At 44.3% G+C, this 20,805-nt stretch overlaps 1 protein-coding gene across 1 annotated transcript in view; it reads left to right on the plus strand.

Moving 5' to 3' along the window:
* The window catches only part of CRYBG3 (crystallin beta-gamma domain containing 3), a 95,061-nt gene that overhangs the window by 66,599 nt on the left and 7,657 nt on the right, over positions 1–20,805 (plus strand). The window contains exons 12-17 of the mRNA XM_029081995.2: positions 3,026–3,152; positions 9,881–10,023; positions 10,124–10,250; positions 11,448–11,480; positions 15,763–15,872; positions 16,348–16,474. Coding sequence (XP_028937828.1) covers positions 3,026–3,152; positions 9,881–10,023; positions 10,124–10,250; positions 11,448–11,480; positions 15,763–15,872; positions 16,348–16,474 — 667 coding nt within the window. The remainder of the gene's footprint in view (positions 1–3,025; positions 3,153–9,880; positions 10,024–10,123; positions 10,251–11,447; positions 11,481–15,762; positions 15,873–16,347; positions 16,475–20,805) is intronic.

Here is a 20,805-nt window from a genome sequence, read left to right on the forward strand (position 1 = left end):
GACTAACATATGGCCCATACCTCCAAGGAACTTTCAATTGATGGGAAAAGAAAAGATGAAACAACATAAAGATTTGAGAATACATTTAGATAAAGGAAGAAAAGCCTAGAAAACCCATATGTGTAAGATTGCAGAGATGTGTTATATGAAATTTTATTTGGAATTGACAGGCCTAACGGATAAACAAATACTTATTTTTGGTATAATAAGTGTATGGTGTGAGTAATTTACACATACACACATATATCATTACTAAGGTTTTTTGACAGTCTGTTTCCCTGTTCTTTTTCTGTGGGAGATTCATACTGGATTAACTAGCAGCTGAATCCACCTAAAACTATTTTTTCCACCGTAAAACTTTCTGCTAATCTTCAGTGCTGTCTGCTAAACACTTATTTTCATTCAGTTTTTACAGCTGATGAATAAATCCCAAGAAAAAATATGCCATGTAAAGTATACAAATTGACTTATAAAAGTCTGGTGTTTATTTTTTGAAGATAATAGTGACAGGTCTTTAATGAAGGTATCCTGCAGTAAGATGAGCAAATGACTGCATTCTCTGATTGATGACTTTTGCTATTTCTACCTTTGCTAAATACACTAAGGAATCACGTGCTGATCAGTTCTCCTCCATCCCTATTTTACAGAAGTCACAAAAAGTGTGTGAGATGCTCTCTTTCTCATTTTTTTTAAATATGTCCTTTTCATAATATCTTATATGGATAAAAAAAATTTACTACTGAAAGAAAGCTTTGTGTGGTTCTTAATATTTGTAGAATTTCATTTAATAATAATGATATTCAATAAGCACTGTCCTTGAAATAAGATGCTGTACTGTACTGTACAAGATACTCAGATCAGATTCAGTCCCAGCCCCACACAGAGCTCACAGTCTAAGTAGGAGGGAGAACAGATATTGAATCCCCATTTTACAGATGGGGATTTTACACACAGCAGGAAAATGGCAGAGCTGCAATTAAAACCGAGGTCCTCTGACTACCCAAGCCCATGATCATTCCATTAAGTCACAGTAGTCTTCAGTTGTTTTGTGAACACTGTATATTAAGTGCCCTTTCAGGATTAATGAGAACCAAGTTTGTAAATACTTTTGGGTGGGAAATGTTTGTTCTTCATGAGGCAGCATGGCCTAGTGGAAAGAGTGCGGTCTTGGGAGTCAGAGGATGTGGATTCTAATGCCAGCTCTGCCACTTGTCTGCTGTGTGACCTTGAGCAAGTCACTTTACTTCTTTGCCTCAGTTACCTCATCTGGAAAATGGGGATTAAGACTATGAATCCCACATGGAACAACTTGATTACCTTGTATCTACTCCAATGCTTAGAACAGTGCTTGGTACATAGTAAGTGCCTAACAAATACCATCATTATTATTATTATTCCATATCACGGAGTTGGTTACTGTTGCAAAACATAGGCCGCCTGAACAGTTTAGCCTCTAATCTGTCAGTGCGCTTAGTTTTTTTGAATTAGCTATTAAAAATGGCATATTCTACAAGTTTTTCTAAGCAATTTACTTTAAAATGGAGTACACTCAATAAGATCATTTTCATTAAATTTGCGAAAGATCTCAGAAATTATAGTTTTGTGGTATTTAGTCTTTCAAGGACCCCACCATTGTTTTATAGTGTTACCAACTTCTAGTACACTATGCAAGAGATCATTTTCATTAAATTTTGTGAAAGATCTCAGAAATTATAGTTTTGTGGTATTTAGTCTTCCAAGCACCCCACCACTGTTTTATATTGTTACCAACTTCTAGTACAATAGGAGCAACTATAAGCCTACTTTTCCTTAAGTGACTCTCCTGGTAATCACTTTACCCTTTCCACTACCTGCCTACTAGCCTTCACCATTCCACCCCCTTATCCTCCCCTTAAGTGAATCTTCCCATCTATGCCCCTCAACCCTTTCGGCCTTTGAAGTAGTTTCTCCATGACTCCCTCTCTTGTATCTTGCCTATTACTACTTTTCGATTTATTTTTGATAGAATCATTTTGCTACTGCTGAAGTCATTCATTCATTCATACATTTGATAATATTTATTGAGCACTTACTATGTGCAGGCCACTGTACTAAGCGCTTGGAATGTACACTTTGGCAACAGATAGAGACAATCCCTGCCCAATGATGAGCTCACAGTCTAATCGGGGGAGAGAGATGGCCAAGCAAAACAGAACGAAACAAAAACAAGACAACATTTTCACGATAAATAGAATCAAGGGGATGTACACCTCATTAACAAAATAAAAAGGGTAATCAATAATATATACAAATGAGCAGAGTGCTGAAGGGAGAGGGGGAGAGGAGCAGAGGGAAAGGGGGTTCAGCTGAGGGGAGGTGAAGGGGGAAGGGGAAGGAGCAAGTCAAAGTCAAGCCTGCTGTTGTACCACTATACAGAGAGCCCTGACAGCAGGTGTTCAGTCAATGCCACTGGTGATTGGTTGGATGCCACTTAGATTAAGAGTCGTGGCAAGAACTGTCCAAAAACAAGAATAATTCCTGCTCCTATTAGTTTGATGCTTGCAATTATGTTTTTGCCTGGCAATTTCCTCTGGGAAATTCTTTTTAAAAAAGTCTTTCCCTTTCGGTAGAGCCGACATCTAAAGACGAGTAACTGTTTGTAGGGCTCACTTTTGGGGGAATGGAGGGAGGGGATTTTTCTTTGGTGTTTGTGTTTTTTCCATTGTCTCCATTAAGCTAACTGGACTCCAACGGTGTTGAAGCTTGAGGTATCAGATCGTGCCGCAAGCTTTTGACAACAGTGACTCTGTTGCGATTATACAATTAACCTATTGTTAGGAGAAGCCTCATGATGGTAAGGATTATTGACCCATGAAGAATGCTCCATCTGTCCTTTTTGTGAGCCTGAATGGAACAAGTGTGGCTTTGTTTCTGGAGTTAGGGATCTGCTACCCCCCATTAGATTGCTTAAGGCGATTCCCTTTCTCATGCTCGATTGGCCACAATTATTTTTTTAATTGCTTGCTTTGTGTCATGTTTGCTCTAGGTGGGTTGCCTATGAAAAAGAACGCTATAAAGGGCATCAGTTTCTCCTGGAAGAGGGCAAGTACCATGACACACACACCTGGGGAACACTGAGTTGCTCCTTCTTGTCATTCCGGTACCTTCAGGCTGTAAGTTGCACTGCTACCTCTCTGCCTCCCCTGTCTCCTCTTGGCACCCTTCTTAATATTTCATTTGAAGTGTAAACACTGATCCAGACAGGAGAGAGCAATAAGAAAAGTAACTTTCACAAAGAAACTCTGCAAAAATGCTTTTATTGGATTTTCAGGTCTCTCATTTTAGGGGAAGGAATTCTGTTAGAAAGTGGGAAAGAAAGGTAATGGTGTTTCACAGAAGAGGTAGTCTTAAGAATAAATATTTTACACAGTCCCTGACCCAACCTTTAAAAAAGAGCCCCAACTGCTAGAAGATAGAGAAACAGTTTTTCATTTTTTGTTGGTTGGTTTGTTTGTTTGTTTTGCGGGGGGAGTCATACCCCTTTTCACACAACCCATCAACTGTTGTGTTACTTTTGAATGGGGTGTCCTCTGACCTCTCCAGCTCTCTATGCTGTTGAGTGCCTGGTGCTCTTCCCAGTGCAACCATGTCATGCTCAGTGAGCTTTCCGTAACCACTGAGGTGATTGATGTGCTTGTGGAAGCAGATTGGCCTACTAGAGGCTGAATATGCCAATTGTCTTTCTATGTGACCTTGGGCAAGTCACTTAAATTCTCTTCGCCTCTGTTTCTCCATTTATAAAATGAAAATTCAATACCTGTTCTTCTCTTAATTAGACTGTGAGTTCTCCCACTTCCGGCCCCCACCATCTGTGACAGGAACTGTCTCTGACCTGATCAACTTGTATCTACCCCAGGGTACTTAATACAGTGCTTGGCACATGGTTGTTGCTTAATAAATACTATGATTAATTGTTCTTATATTTCACTTGAATTGACTAGGGAGCCTCCATGGCATCCATTGTGGGCCTCATCCTTGTTTTAGCATCTCATGAAAGTCACCTAGAGCCTGGTAGAGGTGATGAAATCACATGGTTACTGGGATTGATGCCCAGAAAAGTGAATGTGCACAAAGGCGCTTGGTCATTTTCAGCTCTTTAAGTACTCTCAAAATCGGGTGGCAGCCACAGTAGGTCATGCAGTGGTGGGCTGCACTCCAGTCCTCTCAGGTGTCAGTGAAATCAGGCGAGGCACGTTTCCCACATCCTGTTTCTAAATTTGTTAATTCTTGGAGATTTTCATGTCCCTACCCCCAGGAGTAGCAATCCCTAGGGGAAACTGGCAAGAATTAACTTAAAATTTATTAACAAGCCTCCAGGGGCATAGCAAGATCCTTCCCTTCTCCCCTCTTTGCTCTCCAGCCGTCCCCAGCTGTAACTCCCTGAGGACAACGGAGTGCAGGGCGCCTCTGTGAGGACCAATTTGTTCAGGCCCCATTCAGATGCCTCCTTAGGTTCCACCAGTTTCCCACTTCGGTACCAGCTGCTCAATGGCAACTATTTCTTAAGCCCCATAACTTTTGGTGCACCATTCTGCATCTAGGGAAGACTCACCAAGGTTAAAGAAGAGGCACAGCTCCTCTGCCGCCCACCTCCTCACCGTCCCTCGGTCCCGCCTATCCCGCCGTCGACCCCTGGGTCACGTCCTCCCGCGGTCCTGGAACGCCCTCCCTCCTCACCTCCGCCAAACTGATTCTCTTTCCCTCTTCAAAACCCTACTTAAAACTCACCTCCTCCAAGAGGCGTTCCCAGACTGAGCTCCTCTTCCCCCTCTACTCCCTCTGCCATCCCCCCTTTACCTCTCCTCAGCTAAAGCCTCATTTTCCCCCTTTCCCTCTGCTCCTCCACCTCTCCCTTCCCATCCCCACAGCACTGTACTTGTCCACTCAACTGTATATATTTTCGTTACCCTATTTATTTTGTTAATGAATTGTACATCGCCTTGATTCTATTTAGTTGTCATTGTTTTTACGAGATGTTCTTCCCCTTGACTCTGTTTATTGCCATTGTTCTTGTCTGTCCGTCTCCCCCGATTAGACTGTAAGCCCATCAAACGGCAGGGACTGTCTCTATCTGTTGCCGACTTGTTCATCCCAAGCGCTTAGTACAGTGCTCTGCACATAGTAAGCGCTCAATAAATACTATTGAATGAATGAATGAAAGGTGATGAGACCACGCCAAGTTGTCATAGGAAAAGGGAAAGTATCATCTTGGAGTCAAGTGATCATAGATATGGGATTTTGAGTACCTTCACCTAGGTACCGGAGACCCTATTTTTCTATGAACTTGAAAAATAGCATGTATTTTATTTTCGATTAGAACTCTTGCAGCCAGTAACAACAGCTGCAAATGATTCACTTTATCTGATTAAGAAATTTTAAAGTAGTAACTCCAAAGACAGGCTTCATTTGTTTCCCAAAGTAGAAGGTCTTCTAGGCTATCACTTCGCAGACTTGCATGGACCTAGAGGCTGGATTGTCTTGGAGGGTGGGTTACGGGGTAGGACTACATTAGCAGTTAATGTCGGCCACTTCGGAGTCTCTAGAAGAAAGTCAAGAACATCTTAACTGGAGTATTTCCTGCAGGTGTTAGTCGAGAGCTACCATAACCTTCTGAGCGGATTCGAACAATGATAGAGAGTAGTCAAGAATAGTTTGGTGTTCAGAGTCTTTCCGGATCAGTTTCAACTTTATTCTTTTGTTTATGTAAAAGGAAAAGCACTGTAAATGTCAACACCTTTGCAGGAAGAGCCAGCTTCTCGGAGTATATCAAGAAACATAATGGAGGTTAAAATAGCACATTTTGACGGAAAGAAACCATCACTGTCCTGAAAGTGAACCAGGGACTTGCGTTGGACAGGGATGGGAATAGCTATGGTGGATCAGGAGCAGCTGCTTCTTTGTATTTTGGATATTGGTTAGCTCCATTTGGGTGTGTTAAAGTTCCCAGCAGGTCCAGTCCAGCAGCACCTGATGTATCATCACTCTCTTCCCCCCACAACCACCCCCCCACACACAAGGGACTGTGGCACATAGCCTCACCGGGACATTTTACCAGCCAGAAAGCCAACAGGGAGGTCAGACATCTCCCTCTGCTTGGCTGAGATGAGAATTTCAGGAAGTGGCAGCAGCACAATCCAGCAGAGGTGGTCTTTAGTACAGTGGTTTGCACACAGTGAGCGCTCAGTAAATATGATAGAATGAATGAAAAGGTGGCCAGAGGCGGTGTCTTCAGGAACCTCGGGCCCTGACTCTCCAGCCCTCCCACTGCCCTTTCCCCACCTTTTCCTATCACTGCAGCAGATGTGACTCCAGACTTCCAGCACACCCCCACCAATACACACACATACAAACACGAACACACACATACCCTCCCTCCACTCCCCCAGTGGCCAGCTTATTTTATGGGAGACCTCATTCCGCACCCATCACTCACCCACATGGAGGCCTTCAGTCCCCACAGTTCCTGGCCCAGCTGCCAGTGAGAAAGAGATGGGCCACCCTCTTGGATCCCCCTCTGATTCTTCTTCAAATCCAAAGACAGGATGGGCTGGTTATGTACCCCTGCCTTGGGGTGAAGCCAATAGCCCTATCCCCATAGCAACAGATCCATGGAGACCGTGGCCCCATAAAATGTAAACTGACAAAATGAGGATTAATCCTTATTTTTAGGTCTCAAACCCATCAGGAAGGAAGAAACCATTAAAGAGGTCATTTTTCAAGAACGTTCTCCACCGAATTTTGAATGAATTAAGTTTGTTCCTACTATATTTTACAAATTGTATAGAGTGGGAAAGAACTGTAATTAAGGTTATTTAAGTGTGAAGTGAGTGCTTGCTCCACTGCAGCTCAGCAAGGGAACAGTGTGGCAGATTCCAGAAATAACCATGAGGTTTCTTTTTTTTTCCTCCTTTACAGACAACCGTGCTTGTTAAAGGAGTCATCCAGCATATGTGGATACGGTGGTCTTAGATTAGCTGTTTCTGCACATACCTAATTTTTGAAATTCATTCACAAAAATGGCAGATTTATATAAAATGATTTCCCATCTGCAATGCAGCTTATCTCGTAAAAATCACCACCACCACCCCCCACCAAAAAAAAATTGCTATTTCTCTATATCCTTAATTAAAAAGCTGATAGTCTTTCGGGACAGACCTCTGGTATCTCAACTTTGGTTCCAAAACAGTTTAGTTGTTAGTTTAGGGTTAAGAAATTTATTTTGAAGATCTTTTTCAGTTTACAATATGGTGGTGTCTCTCCTAGAAAAATTAATATTGATTTTTTTTCCTTTTCACCCAAGTCTTTTGTTTAAAGGAATTTTGCCTTTTGAGATGCATTATAAGACTTTCAATCCGTATTGATCAAGTTACATCTTGTACCAAGAAACTTCTGTTCTCAAAGAATCATAAAATTGGTGGGTAGCAACTGAGTCTGAAGGGAAGATTTCTTCAGGCATAGATGGCAGGAAATTACCCCATCACCAGGGAGTGAGGGCAGAGGGATTCATGTGAGACATTGGCTACTGTTTTTCTGTGTGGATACTTAGTCCTCGACCACCATATGGGAACGGAGCCACGCGTGCTGTAATGAAAGGCCAGGACGGAGGTTGATGCAGCAAGGGGTAGCAGTGGAGATGGGGCGGCCTGGTTTGGGAATGGAATTTTCCGATGTTCTGGCAGCTGCACTGTCAGCAGCCCCAGTGGATGCGTGAAGGTCAAATACCGGCCTTGTTCCTGTGGGGAAAGTGGTGATTTGTGCTGAGAGTAGAGCCGATGGGAACAACTAAGCAAGCTGCTCCTGTGTCCAGAGGAGGAGGAGGAGGAGAAGATAGAGGGAGGGCTGAGAGTAGAGCCTTTAGAAAAAACCAAGAGCATAGTACAGTGATCTGCACACAGTATTTGCTCAATAAATACGATTGAATGAACTAAGCATGCTGCTCCTGAGTTGTTTTTTTTTTTATATACACTGGAGTTTTTCTGAGTTGGAGCTTAGGATTCAGAAAGAATGTGTCTTCCAAGGGGCATTTGGACACTGTGGGCCCACTGAGGTTTGAGGTTCCTTTCTGTGGAGGTGATACAAAGGTAGGGATAAGAGTCAGTCTTTGCTCTCTCTAAATTGTGTGGGCTGGTTGGGCAAAGTGATTTAGGAGCATAAGCCTAAAGCATAAACTGCCGCCACCATCACCGCCACCTCCCGGGCGGTGCTTCCCACCCTCCCCCTTGGAGTGTGCTAAGTGAAATCTTCACGGTTACAGTTTCATTTTGATGAGTCCCAGGATTTGTGAGATAATGGCAGCTATCCCATATTATTATGAAGAAGCAGTATGGCCTATGGGAAAGAGCCCAATCAAGAGCCCAATTCCGGTCAAGAGAATGCAGGCTTCCTCCTCCGCACCTCTGCAACTGTAGAAATTTCCCTTGCCCATAACGCTCTCAACGACCTAAGGTTTCCCTGTCCGCCTACTCCTCTTTCCCCAAGCATACAGAGCAAAAAAAAAAAAAAACGCCCTCTGCTGGACTGAGGGAGAGCTGCAAGGCCGGAGAGCTGCAAGGCCTCCACCGCCTGGGACTGACAGTGGCCTGATGCCGCCGCCTCCTCCTCCTCCCCCTCCTCCCCCTCCTCCCCCTCCTCCCCCTCCCCTTCCCCCTCCCCCTCCTCCTTCTTCTTCTTCTTCTTCTTCTTCTTCTTCTTCTTCTTCTTCTTCTTCTTCTTCTTCTTCTTCCAGGCTAGCAGAGTGTGGTAGTAGTTCCTGGCAGAATTCCTCCAAAAGCTTAAACCATATCATTTATTGTTTTGCAAACAGATTCACTTGTTTAAGATTCACTTCCAAGAATCAGAAACACTGAGCCCCAGAGACAGTTTCTCGACGTTTGATACATTTTCCTTCTTCTTCTTTCCCCAGCAGCTGTGCTGCTGCTTCTGCAGTTTCAAAGTCATTATATCACTACACTTCCTTTTACATACTGCAAAAAAACACTGCACCTAACAGGAATCTTGTGGGTAAAACTGGAAAATGCATGAACGACGATCAACATCGGCTTTTTGAATGCACCCCCATCTTCATTAAATCATGTCCCATTCTTCTGCTCCCTACTCTTGCCTCTCCCAACTGGGGCTGCCCCATGACCCCTCACCCTCCTGCCTCCTCCTGCCCTATTTCATATGAGCAATAATTACCTTTAAGCTGTGCTTTATTCCTATCGGCACCTAGCCCTGGAACAATCTGGAATGGGCTGCTTATAGTCCTGGCACCTCTGAGCATGATGCTTTAGTTACCAAGGAAAATAATTAAATCATTAACATTTGCCAGTATTAGACACGTCAAAGTAGTACACTAGCAATCCACTCTTTCCGTTACACTCATTCTCATTGGAAATGTGATATGCAGTATTAAATATTAAGGCAGTATTAATAATGCTGTTGCACATTCAAAGCCAGCTCAGATTTAAAACTTGCAATTCCATAATCCTGTGAATCTTGCTCCTCTTTCATTGTAAACGAAGCACTGCCCTTTAGCCTCTTCTTTAACGACCTCTTGGTTTTGGTTCACTCCCTATCTGGGACCCAACAACTGCCATGTCAACCTTGAAATTTTGTCAATAATAGTAGCTCCATCCAGAAGATGGCTAACATTTTGTTGAGGATAGAAAGCCTGGGATGATTCATAAATTCTCCCCTTGACCGATTGGAACACAGTGTAAATATAGTGGTTTTGAGGTGGATCCTTATGAAGCTCTTTGCTGGTAAGTGACTTATAAAGGGTGAGAATGGTTTGAAGTGAAATGCAGGTAGTCATGTTCCAGCACTAATTTCTCCTAATTTCCCCCTCCAATTTTTTCAGGATTTTATTGAGTCGTCCATCACCCTCTATGAATCAGATTCAGAAAATGGAAATCTTTTTGATATTATGAATAAAGAAATTCCCGATTTGGAACAAGCCGGGTTTGGTAGCGAAACAAGATCAATTCACGTCAAAAGTGGGGTGTAAGTTTTGGGGGCTCTTATGTGATATGCTTTTCAGTTTCATTTTGTAAATTTCTGAATTTCTCATTTTCCTTTTGGGTGTCTCGCTTTTCCCTACCAGGTGGGTTGCATACCAGCAGAAATGCTACTGTGGAGAACAATATATTTTGGAGAAAGGGAAATATAAATGCTTTTTTGACTGGGGAGGATCCAGCAACACAATCATGTCGATACGACCTATTCGCCTGGTGAGTCTTCACGAGCCAAAATGGCAGAAGGTCTATGAAAAAGTCCTGTAACTTTGTGGGTTTTTTGTTTGGTTTTTTGTTTGGTTTTCCTAAAATCCTCCCAAGCTAGAGTTTGGCTACAGCTACCTGATGAACCCATGTGATGAACCCAAGTGGAAAGGTAAGTCAGATCAGTCAGTCAATCATTGGTATTTACTGAGTGCTTACTGTGTGCAGACCACTGGACTTAAAGGCCTTGGGTGGATACAGCGGAGCAGGAAGACACGATCCCTGTCCTCAGTGTGCTACAGTCTATCTGGTGATACAGACATTAAAATAAATTACAGGTAGTGGAAGAAACTGAGGTTAAGGAAATGTATCTAAGTCCTGTGGGGGTAGGGTGGGGTGAGTATGGACTTAAAGTGCAAACGTGATCCAGAAGGAAGGAAGAATAGAGTGGGGAAATGAGAGAATTTTAGGTTCCCTAGAGATCATTTGTAGTTGAGCAAAGAATCCTTTGTAAATTGAAAAGGACCCAAGCGATTCTATCCTCGTGGAGAACGGAAGCTTTATGAGAAGTGGGAGAAAGGGATCCAGCAGATCCTGTAAGGAAAATACCTGGAAACCTGGTGGAAGATACTGGAGAGTATACAATGGACTTCTTTACCTTTGACCAAACCCTGTGGATTTTCCATTGCCTGGGGTACAGCCACCTACTGGGAATCAATCAGTCGTATTTATTGAGCACTTACTACATGCAGAGCACTGTACTAAGTTCTTGAGTGTGCAGTATAACAGTAGTAGACAGTGGATAGAGCACTGGTCTAGGAGTCAGAAGCACCTGGGTTCTAATCCTGGCTCCACTATTTGTCTGTCTGTAAGACCTTGGGTAAGTTATTTAACTTCTCAGTGCTTCCGTTTACCTCATCTTTAAAATGGGGACTGTGAGCCTTGCATCGGACAGGGACTGTGTCTAACCTGATTATCTTGTGTCTACCCCAGTGCTTAGTACAGTGCCTGGCACATAGAAAGTGCTTAACAAATGCCATAAGAGAAAAAAAACTAGGAACTTATATGAGTTTGGGGTTTTTTCCAGTTATGTGATACTCAGATTTGATACAAAATAAGCTTAAATAAAAGTCCATTTTACAAAATATGTATTCTTAAAATAAGGCTATATTCATAAGTTTTGAAATAAGTTGTCAATCTCTTTTTCAGGAACCCCTTGGGCTGAATGAGCCTCCACACTTGGTAAGTTTTGGGGCCTTTATAACCTTTCCAGGATGCATCTATCCACTGACTCATTTCTTGCAGGAGAGAGAGAAAGGGAGAAGGGGAGGGAGGGAGGGAGGGAGGGAGGGAGGGAGGGAGGGAGGAAAAAGTTAGGGATGGTGGATGTTGTATCCATTACTATAAGAACTGATAAGAGAGTAGGCAGCTATTCCACCAAATATATCCTGTTGCTGCTGTTGAAGACCAACCCCTGGCCTTAATGGACCATTGGTCCAGTCCTGGAATGTTGCTTATGGGCTCAGTCTTCCTATCTCTGTGTGCAGTCTGTAGTGTTCTAGGTGCTGCAGATCCTAGAGGCCTCTTTTGCACGCAGTTGAGTTAGAAACAAGTCCTTTTGTTCTTTAGCTCACAGTGTCAGCGGTTCCTAGCACTCTGGGGTCTCTCTGGACCACTGCCACCCTTTCTTTCTCTATCCCCACGCTCGCTCTAATATGTTAGTCCCCAAGGAGCAGAATAATGGACTGGAAAAACTGGAAAGAACTCATTTCCTGCCCTTTCAGGCATATGAAACAACATGAAACATTGCCTCTAGCAAATAATCCCATATCATGGCTTTAGTAATTCCTAAGTAAAGGAACTACATCCTGCCTCCTCAGCTCCTTTGGCTGATGTTGATCATTTTGTGTTTGGGGGTAGTGCGTTAGAGAGGAATTGACTGGAATTTGCAAGTGTGTGGCCTTCTCAATTATAATACACAACTCCCTCTCCCCTTCACATCTTCATTTACTTCCTGTCCTTTCTCAGTCTTGGCCTGTTTACTCACAAGCAGCAATGCAGGTGTTAAGTGTTGGGGTGGTTGGTGGTGAGCCCATGGAAGCTTTTTAACAGGTTGCCTGGGCTGGGAAGCAACAATGTAGATTGACACAGAGGACACCTTTTCATTATCGTCCGAATCCTCTGGTGTGCCCATTTGTGTGGTTTTTTGGGGGGGAGGGGCTCTTCTCTTTCCCACTTGCTATGCTATCAGTGAAGAGAGTGGGCCCCCAGCGGCAGCCGTAGAATTGAGACAGCTGCATGGTTGGGCTCAACCTCATCAGTCACATTTTTCAGTAATGAAAAATTTTGGAAAAATCCGAGTTCACAGGCAGAGAGCTCCACTGGCTCAGCCGCCTGTTTTGAGATTTTTGACAGCTGTCATATAAAGGTGATTTTCAATGCCTTTGCACTCACATGTCTGCATTTTAAACTCGCTGCAGCCTGGAAAGTAGGTATGATATTGCTCATAGCAACTTAGCTTCCCCCATTTCCATTCCAGATGCTTTCAGGTCTGAACATTTTATGAGTAACACAGGCCTGCAGGAAATGTTTCTTTTCAAAAGACGTAATTGGCTTATTATTATAGTTTTAAACAGTGATTTCCTGCCAAACCTCATTATTTTGGGCTTCTACAGCCTGGTCTGAAGGCTTATAAACACTTTTTTTGTAAGCCTCTAAGTGGTTCAAGGGCGTGAATAGCTGACCAGCCCTTTCGCCTGAAGATGAAATAATTGGGTGCCTCTCAGCCAAGTTCCTCCTTTTCCTCCTCCACCTTCTCCTCTTTCTCTTCCTCCTCTTCCTCTCCCTACAGTTCTTTTCACTTCCTGTTTCTAGCCCTGGCTCTCCCCACAAGACTGTTCATGCATAATTTCCAAAGGTGGAGCCAAAGGTAACGTGTTGAATTTAAAAATGACAATTTATCTTAAAACTGGGTTAGATGATATGAACGAGGGCCAGGTAGAGTTCCAACCTTCCAGGCAGCCTTAAGAAATGGACCGTCTGTGCAGGAAATAACTTACTCCATAGTTTCACTTCTCACTTTAATTTTAAGACATTTGACAGGGGCACATATTAAACTGATGAGGAACAGAGCTTCCCCTCCTTTCAGTGTTTTCAAGAAAGAAAAGATTTGTTCCCCACCCAAAGTGTCCTAAAGTTAGAGAAAGGAGATTGGGCCCAGAGGCTAAATTTGGGCCCAGAGGCTCAGTTTCACAGTATTGTGTTTCACATTAATAGGTTTAAGTGAACACAGCTTCTTGGCGTGTTTGCAGTAATTAAAACATTGCACATTTTCAGTTTCAGTGCTTCTTCAGTATAAGGAAGACCTCCCAAATTGTTTTCACAAATAAACCGGTAATGCAGCTCTCATAAAAAGAGGCAACTGTATTTTCTCTACTCTTGTCAAAGAGCAGAGAATGAGTTTGGTTCTTTCTTTGAGCCTGGTGGTCCGAAATCCAGGTCGGGATCGCCCACGGATTTTTAAGTGCATGAGGAGGCAGTGGGCTGGTCCCCCACACCTTCTCGCCCAAGGGCTGGAATGCTAGGTGATCTTTGTAGAGTCAATGTGGGATCAGAGGTTGTGGAGCCCGGCATGTGCTCTTGGTGATTCTTTGGACAATTCCACAGTCAATTTACTTATTGAGTGATTACTGTGTGCAGAGCACTGTACTAAATACTTGGGAGAGTACAGTAAAATGTGCCTGAAAAATGCCCACTGGGAAGGAGCAAAGAGATGGTGGCAGTGCAGGCAGCTGCCACCCAGGGGGTGATTCTCTGATCGAAACAGGGAGAGGAGTCGGAAATGGGGTGGCCTCTTCCCTGACGCTATTTGAGCAGTGTTTGGGCTAGTTTTCCCCAGGCTCTCCTGAGACCCCTGTTGGGGATATGGAAACATAGGCACCGTCACCTGTCCAGTCTGCCTTGAGACTGGTCAGCTCTATATTGGGCCTGCAGCAGTCAGCCAGAAAATGAAGCTTTAGATCAAAATGAAACTGGCCCAAGTGTTTTGCATAAAATTGTGTTTTGATGTGCAAGAGCTGTTTGAACAAATTGTGATCTATTCCTGTGGATCGTGATATCGGACAGAAGCCAGAGAGTTGACCGCATCCTTTGAAATATGGAAAGCCAAGATCATCCATTTTCCGTACTCTTAAACAGCAGTTTGAGAAACGTTGGTGACTTATTGACGTACCAAAGCAAAGCTCACTGAATGGCTGTCAGCAAAGTAATGAACATTTAAATAATGCTTTGCTCCTTCTGCTTTCCTACTTTCCATGCATTCAATCCAGAGAGTGCCTGTCTAAGGAATTATTGCCCATTGTGGGAGGTTAAAAATCAATCTGCCTCATTCTCGTGCATTATTGATCTTTAAGCATCTGCAGTGATAGTCAGAAAGTGTGCTCCCTGGCGTATTTAGCCCTTTAAGCCACAGAGCCTCTTGGATAGGCAGCTGGCATCCAGGGGATGATTCTCTGATTGACCCCAAAGCCTGCTGTAAGGAAAGGAGACGGAAGGGGAAAATTTGGTCACAGTGAAGACTATCTCCACAACTATGGAGCTGGTGGCAATGGAGGGTCTGGCCAGATTGGTACAGATATGGGGGCCGAGATAGGGCTCTCTGCTTGGGTGCCTGCCCTCCTGGCATTCCTGAGATGGGCTTCATGCTCTGACTCAGTGGAGTTAATCAGGAAGTCAGGGGAAACAGATGACATGACTTCTGCCACCCCCTTGACCCAAATAAGCCTTTGGGTGTCTTCACAAAGAACATCAGGGTGATCTGAAGGCAGGGAGTGGCTTTGTGTTACTGACAGAAGCTCTCTTCAGGATAGTTGTCAGTCTGCTGAATTCTGCCAGGTTGAAGGGGCAGCTGCCCCTTTATTCTGACTCTGTGGCAGTCTTACTCCCAATCCCTTTTCCCTATTATTGTTTTCCTCCACTAGTCTGTTCTGTCAATCCTCCTCCTGGTTCTCTGCCCTCCTGCCTCCAACCACTCTAGCTTTTTGTTGGTTAAGCTCTGCCAAGGGATGATCAGGAATCTGGTTCCCTGCGGATGATGGAGCTGAGTAGCAGTCCAGCTCCTCTGGGGTTGGAAAGGTGGCTAGTGAATGGCAATGTTTTGAAAAGATAACTTTGTATTTATCCACCATCCTTTTGGTTAGAGGTCACTTTGCAAGTCTGACACCCACAGAATGAGTAACCATTGTCAAAATGTCACAATAGTTGTCCTGAGAAGGTTTCCAACTGCTCTTCCACCATTTGCACTGAGGCAGCAAACTTCAGTTCAGCATTTCAGTGATTTCATTTGCCTGGTGACTCTGTTAATATCTTTATGCAGGTCACCTCTTGTCTGTTCTTTCCAAACACTTGGTTCCATGCACTACAGGGGACCCTCAGTGAACAGTATTGCTTTTACCACCTTTGGGTGATTAAATATTTTTTCCTTTCTAGTTACTTTTTGCTCCTGCTGTTGTTCTTGTTCCTACAGCTCAAAGCATTTAGCAGCCCTGGTTTCCAAGGAGAATGTGTAGATTTTGTGGCAGAAGTTTTGGACTTGACATCATTCCCGCCCCGTTCATTTAAAGTCCTTCGGGGATGGTGAGTGTGTTTCCATTATTTAAACATGAAACTATTTTTAATCCCCGACGTTTCCTATATTTCTCCTTGTGTACACAATCAGTGGGGGGATGCTTGGTTGTATTTGACTTTTTCCTCTGACCTCGTCCTCTAGGAAGGGGGTAGAATTTTGTTGCAATTTTGCCAGCTCACAGTGAGCATGCTGAGTCATGGTTTTTATCCACACAGCCACATGTGAGGAGAAAAACAATAAAACTGGTTCTGTCACTTCTCTGGCATTCCTGCCACTCCTTTTTCCTCCCGGTGGAGCCCAGCAGGTTTGAGCCTCGGTTTGTCTGTGCTTTGGAAGTGTCTTGATTCTCACTTTGGGGATTTTCAGGCCTCCTAAAAAGTAGTGACAATTAGTTGTAGACCTCAGAATGTTCTTGTGGTCTTGGTCTTAGAGGAGTTAACATCTAACTATACAGTAAAATGTTTTCTCTGCTTGGTCTTTCAGCTGGCTCCTGTGTTACCAGGGGGAAGTGGCTGATAACCAGTGTGTACTAGAAGAAGGCCTCTACGCTGACCTCACTTCCTGTGGCTGCCCAACTGCTACTGTTAAGTCTCTCAGGCCTATTGATCATGTAAGAGCCTTGTTGAAAAATGTATATTCTTACTCCTTCCCTCTCTGGCCCCACCCAGAAATAACAGTCTGAAACTGGAACCACTAATGTAAGGGGAAATGTTAAAACGAGATCCTTGATTGAGGCATGTTCTGTGGTGGAACCTCTTCAAGTTGACCCACCCACGATTTGAGCAAAACTAAAAACTCTGCTTTCTTTATGCTTTGCATCAACCAAATAACTAGTGTGGTCTTTTCATGGTTGTCTTGTGGCAATAGCAGTCAGTTCCTGTTGTCAGCCCAGCCTAGGGCCTCTTTCCTTCTTCCCCTGATTGTATCTAAGGGTGAACAGCCTTCCCTCTCTCCCCAAAGGAAAAGGGGCCTTGTAAGGTGGTTGGTTTTCAGCATTTGAAGACCTGAAATTCACTTAGCCCTTGTGGGGTAGACTTCTGAGAAGTTTTAAATTGAGCTGGCTGGTTGACAAAGTTCAGCTTTTACCTAGGCAGCAAAGGAAAGTCACTCTGTTTCCAGTGATGGTTTTCCAGATACTTCCTGGTAGAGAGGAGAAGTCCAAGGATGGGGAAAGAACCCACTAAGGACCAGCCCTGGCATCTGGGGCAGCTCTCTCAGAGCAGAGCACCACAGTTCTCCGCCAGAGCCAGTCGGGTCAGCACTGCACAAGTCTGAGGATAATCAGAAGGGACCCTCAGGAGGATGGTGAGCCAGGGTTAGCGAAAGTGACTGCCCTCTTCCTGTAGATTGGCATTTCATGTGACCGCTGTCCTACTCCCTGAAGATGAGACCCCCCTCCTTTATGGTCAGAGTGTTCTTGGTGGGGAGCTAGCGACCTGCTCGGTGGTGTGTGTTACTCTTTGAAAGCCATCTGAGGGTAGCAAGGGAGTCTGCCTACATCCAGGGTCCCTGCTGGGATCCCCTCAAATACTGTGATAAAAAGTATTTATTCTAACACAGGGGGTCGGTGGAATGGGGAAGTCGCTTGTTTGGTATTGATTGTAAAGGCCAGTGCAATTCTGGATTTATAAGTCTTGCTTTCTTACCATTGTCCTGTCCTGGGAGGTAGCCCGTAAATCAGCCATCCCAAAGCAATTCCAACAAGAACAGATTAGAAAAACTCAGAAACTGCAGTTCAGAGTGAGTTACAGTGTTTTTCTGTGTGTGCGGGCACAACCGTTTCGTATCCATTAAACCTTAATGTGTGTTGTAAATTCCTGAAGCAGTGAAGACAGGCCCTGCATCTTAAAATGCGGGGAGATGAGTCATAGTTTGGCAGAGCTCCCCACTTGGGCCGAGGTGAGTTTTCAAAGAAACTTTAGGCTTTATTTAGCCAGTGTCCTGGCCAAAGCTTGTGTAGGTGGCTGCTCACCGAAGAGGGGCACTAAAGCTCCAGGGCCACTTGTAACAGACAGGCCGGCTCTCCAGGGAGACCCTGGCCTTCCTCCCTGCCTGGGCAGAGCTCTCAGTTTTGAAGACTTTTGAAGACTGGTTGAACTGGCAGTCATACTGATTCTCGGTTGCAAGTGTGAGAGCTGCCCTAGCCAGGATTCTGGGCTTGCCTACTACCCTCCTCTTCCTCTCCCCACACAGGACCTGCTCTCAGGATCAGGTGACTCAGCCACCTCTTCCTGTGGCCCACAAAGGCACCAGGAGGCTTCACCCTCTCTCTGCCTCATGGGGCCCAAGCACCATCCTCTACTGCAGTGTAGAATGCATTATTTTGAATTTCTAGGCCCGAGCTCTGATTCACTGTCAGGGAGCAGAGGAACTAGGGTGTAATCTTCTCTAGATATGAGGTGGGACTAGTTGATGCAGATAGCAACCCCACTGAGCAAACTGGCCCAGGAAGTTAACCCTTAGCCACTCGGAAGGAATTTCAGGGCATCAGCTGATCTCATGTGTTGTCAGGTTCCTGCCCTGTGGCTAGGAGTAAGTGGACTAGGTGAAGCAGAGAGCAGAAGGTAAGAGAAGGCTTTTACTTTTTTTAAATTACAGGTGTGAATGTGGAAAAACCCTTTTCCCCCAGTATTTGCTGCATCGCTTAATAACAGACAAGATGGGGTAAATACGCCCTCTCTCCGAGAAGTCCCAGGGAGCTATGGTGTGGGAGGGTTCAGCTGTGTGCCGGGAATACCGCTCCCCACTTCCTCTGACACCCAGTGTTGGTTCCCATAAGGGTGAGATTGTGAAGAGGGGTGAACAAGGGCACAAAAGTGGCCAGGCAGCTGGCCTTGGGAGCTGTCAGAGTAAGAAGATGGATAGGGCAGAACAAGGTGGTACCAGTGAGTCAGAGAGCCTCTCATTTAAGAGGGAATCCTCTAACCATCAACTCTCTCAGATTGAAAAGTCAACAAGATGCCAGATCTACTATTGCTGTCCAACACTAACTGCTCTCTACAATACTCTGCCATTTAATCTGCTGCACTTCTGAGGTGCTAAAGGCAGTTCTCACCTCATAATAATCTTATATCTTCTACTCATGTTCACATTACACTCTGAAATATATTTGCCTCACTTGCATTTAAAAAAAAAATCCCAAACTACTTTTTTGGAACTTCTGCAAAATTCTGGAAATTTGAAATCTGAAGAACTTCTGGCCATGCATAGTTATAGTGCCTATTAAGCATTCACTGTAGGCAGGTGCAATATAATGAGATGAGACAGAGTGTCCATATAGGCCCACATGGGGCCTCTGAGAGATAGTGAAAGCAAGGAATCTTATCCCCACATAACAATTGAGGAGAGAGATTGAAATACAGAGAGGTTAAGTGGCTTGTCCAAAGTCATACAGCGGGCCAGTGGTAGAACTGGGACTGTATTATGAGGCCCAGGCTCTTTCTACTTGTACAATCTTTGGAGGCATAGTTGTGTGAGATGGGGAGAGGTGAAGGAAGCGGCCCCAATGTCATCGGCCTATAAACAGTACAGAGGTGCCGGCTGCTTTAGTTTACAAATGGTTAGGAACCTTGAGGAGTTTGGGAAGTGGGTTCTGAAGACACACAAAGCAATGTTGGTGTTCTTTTCTAGGAAGAAAAGGGTTTTTGTTACCAAAATACCTTTGTCAGCATTAGCCAGACTTTCCTTCTGCTAACTTGAACCCAGCCCATTGTTGGAGTTGGAATTTGACCAGAAAGTCAGAGCATTCTTGAGTAGGGAGACCTGGGAGTTGGTAACTTTGAGAGAGGAAAGTAAGATGAAAAAACGTGTGTGTGTGTGTTTGTGTCTGAATGTGTAGAGAGGGTTTACCTTCTATTCACACTAAATTACACTGGCCTTCTTGTAGATAATTAGAATCTCAGCCTTCAATTGGTACCAGTAATGGAATGCACTTTCAGATATTCAAAGGGGGATTAAGTTTAACCATTCTGATAGGCTGAAAAACCATAGAATTTTCATATGGCTTGATATTAGACTCTCTCAAAGTATCTCTTTCCCAATAGAACAGTTCAACTTGTACATAGCAAGCGTATGTAAGCAAACCATATAGCCCTCAGCTGAGGCGGGGGAAAATGCAGCCCAGCCATATCTAAAGATGGGTGGCTTTGTGGATTTATTTTCCTAGCATTCAGTCATTCCAGCAGTCAATCAGAGATATTGATTGACTGTTTACTTTGTGCAGAGCACTGTATGTACTAAGCAGTTGGGAAAGTACAATAAAACAGAGTTGGTAGATGCAATCCCTGACAGCAAGGAGTCCACAGGGGGGAGGAAGATGTTAAAAATAGATTAGAAGTAGGGGAAATAGTAGAGTATAGGAATATTTATATAAGTTCTGTGAGGTTGGGATGACTATTAAAGCACTTAAGGGGAATACAGTCATGTGCACAGTTATCGCAGAGGGGAGGGCAGAGGAGGATAATATTTGTTAAGTGCTCTCAAAAAATACAGTCTTAGTGGAAAGGATATGCCTTGGTTGAAGCCAACTGGTCCAGTTTCCTTCTAGGACTGGTTTTGTTCAGGACCAACTGATTCTGAACACTTTTTCAAAAATTTGTAGGCAGGGATTTGCTTTAATATCCTGGCCTCTGTCTGCTTTCTGAGTCAATTCTGTAAGCGCATGGAAATCTGGCAGTCACTGTGGTGGAAAATTATCTCCCTCTTGGCTCTGGTGGCTGGCTCTCAGCTGGCCTGTTTCTCTCTTAAACTGGCAGTAAGGAAGGAGAAAGGGTTGTTGACAGGGGAGGACAGGGGAGGTGGGCAGGTGTTGGTGTGTTGGGGTGGGGTGATGTGTATTCGTGCATGCTTGAGCCTGCTAGGACAAAAGCCAGAGCTGGAGAAACCTAGGAGGGGGACACTGGCCAGAATGACTAGAATTAGACAGCTGAGCCCGTGGAGAAC

The sequence above is a fragment of the Ornithorhynchus anatinus genome, chromosome 17, assembly GCF_004115215.2.
Source record: "Ornithorhynchus anatinus isolate Pmale09 chromosome 17, mOrnAna1.pri.v4, whole genome shotgun sequence".
NCBI classification, from domain to species: Eukaryota; Metazoa; Chordata; class Mammalia; order Monotremata; family Ornithorhynchidae; genus Ornithorhynchus; species Ornithorhynchus anatinus.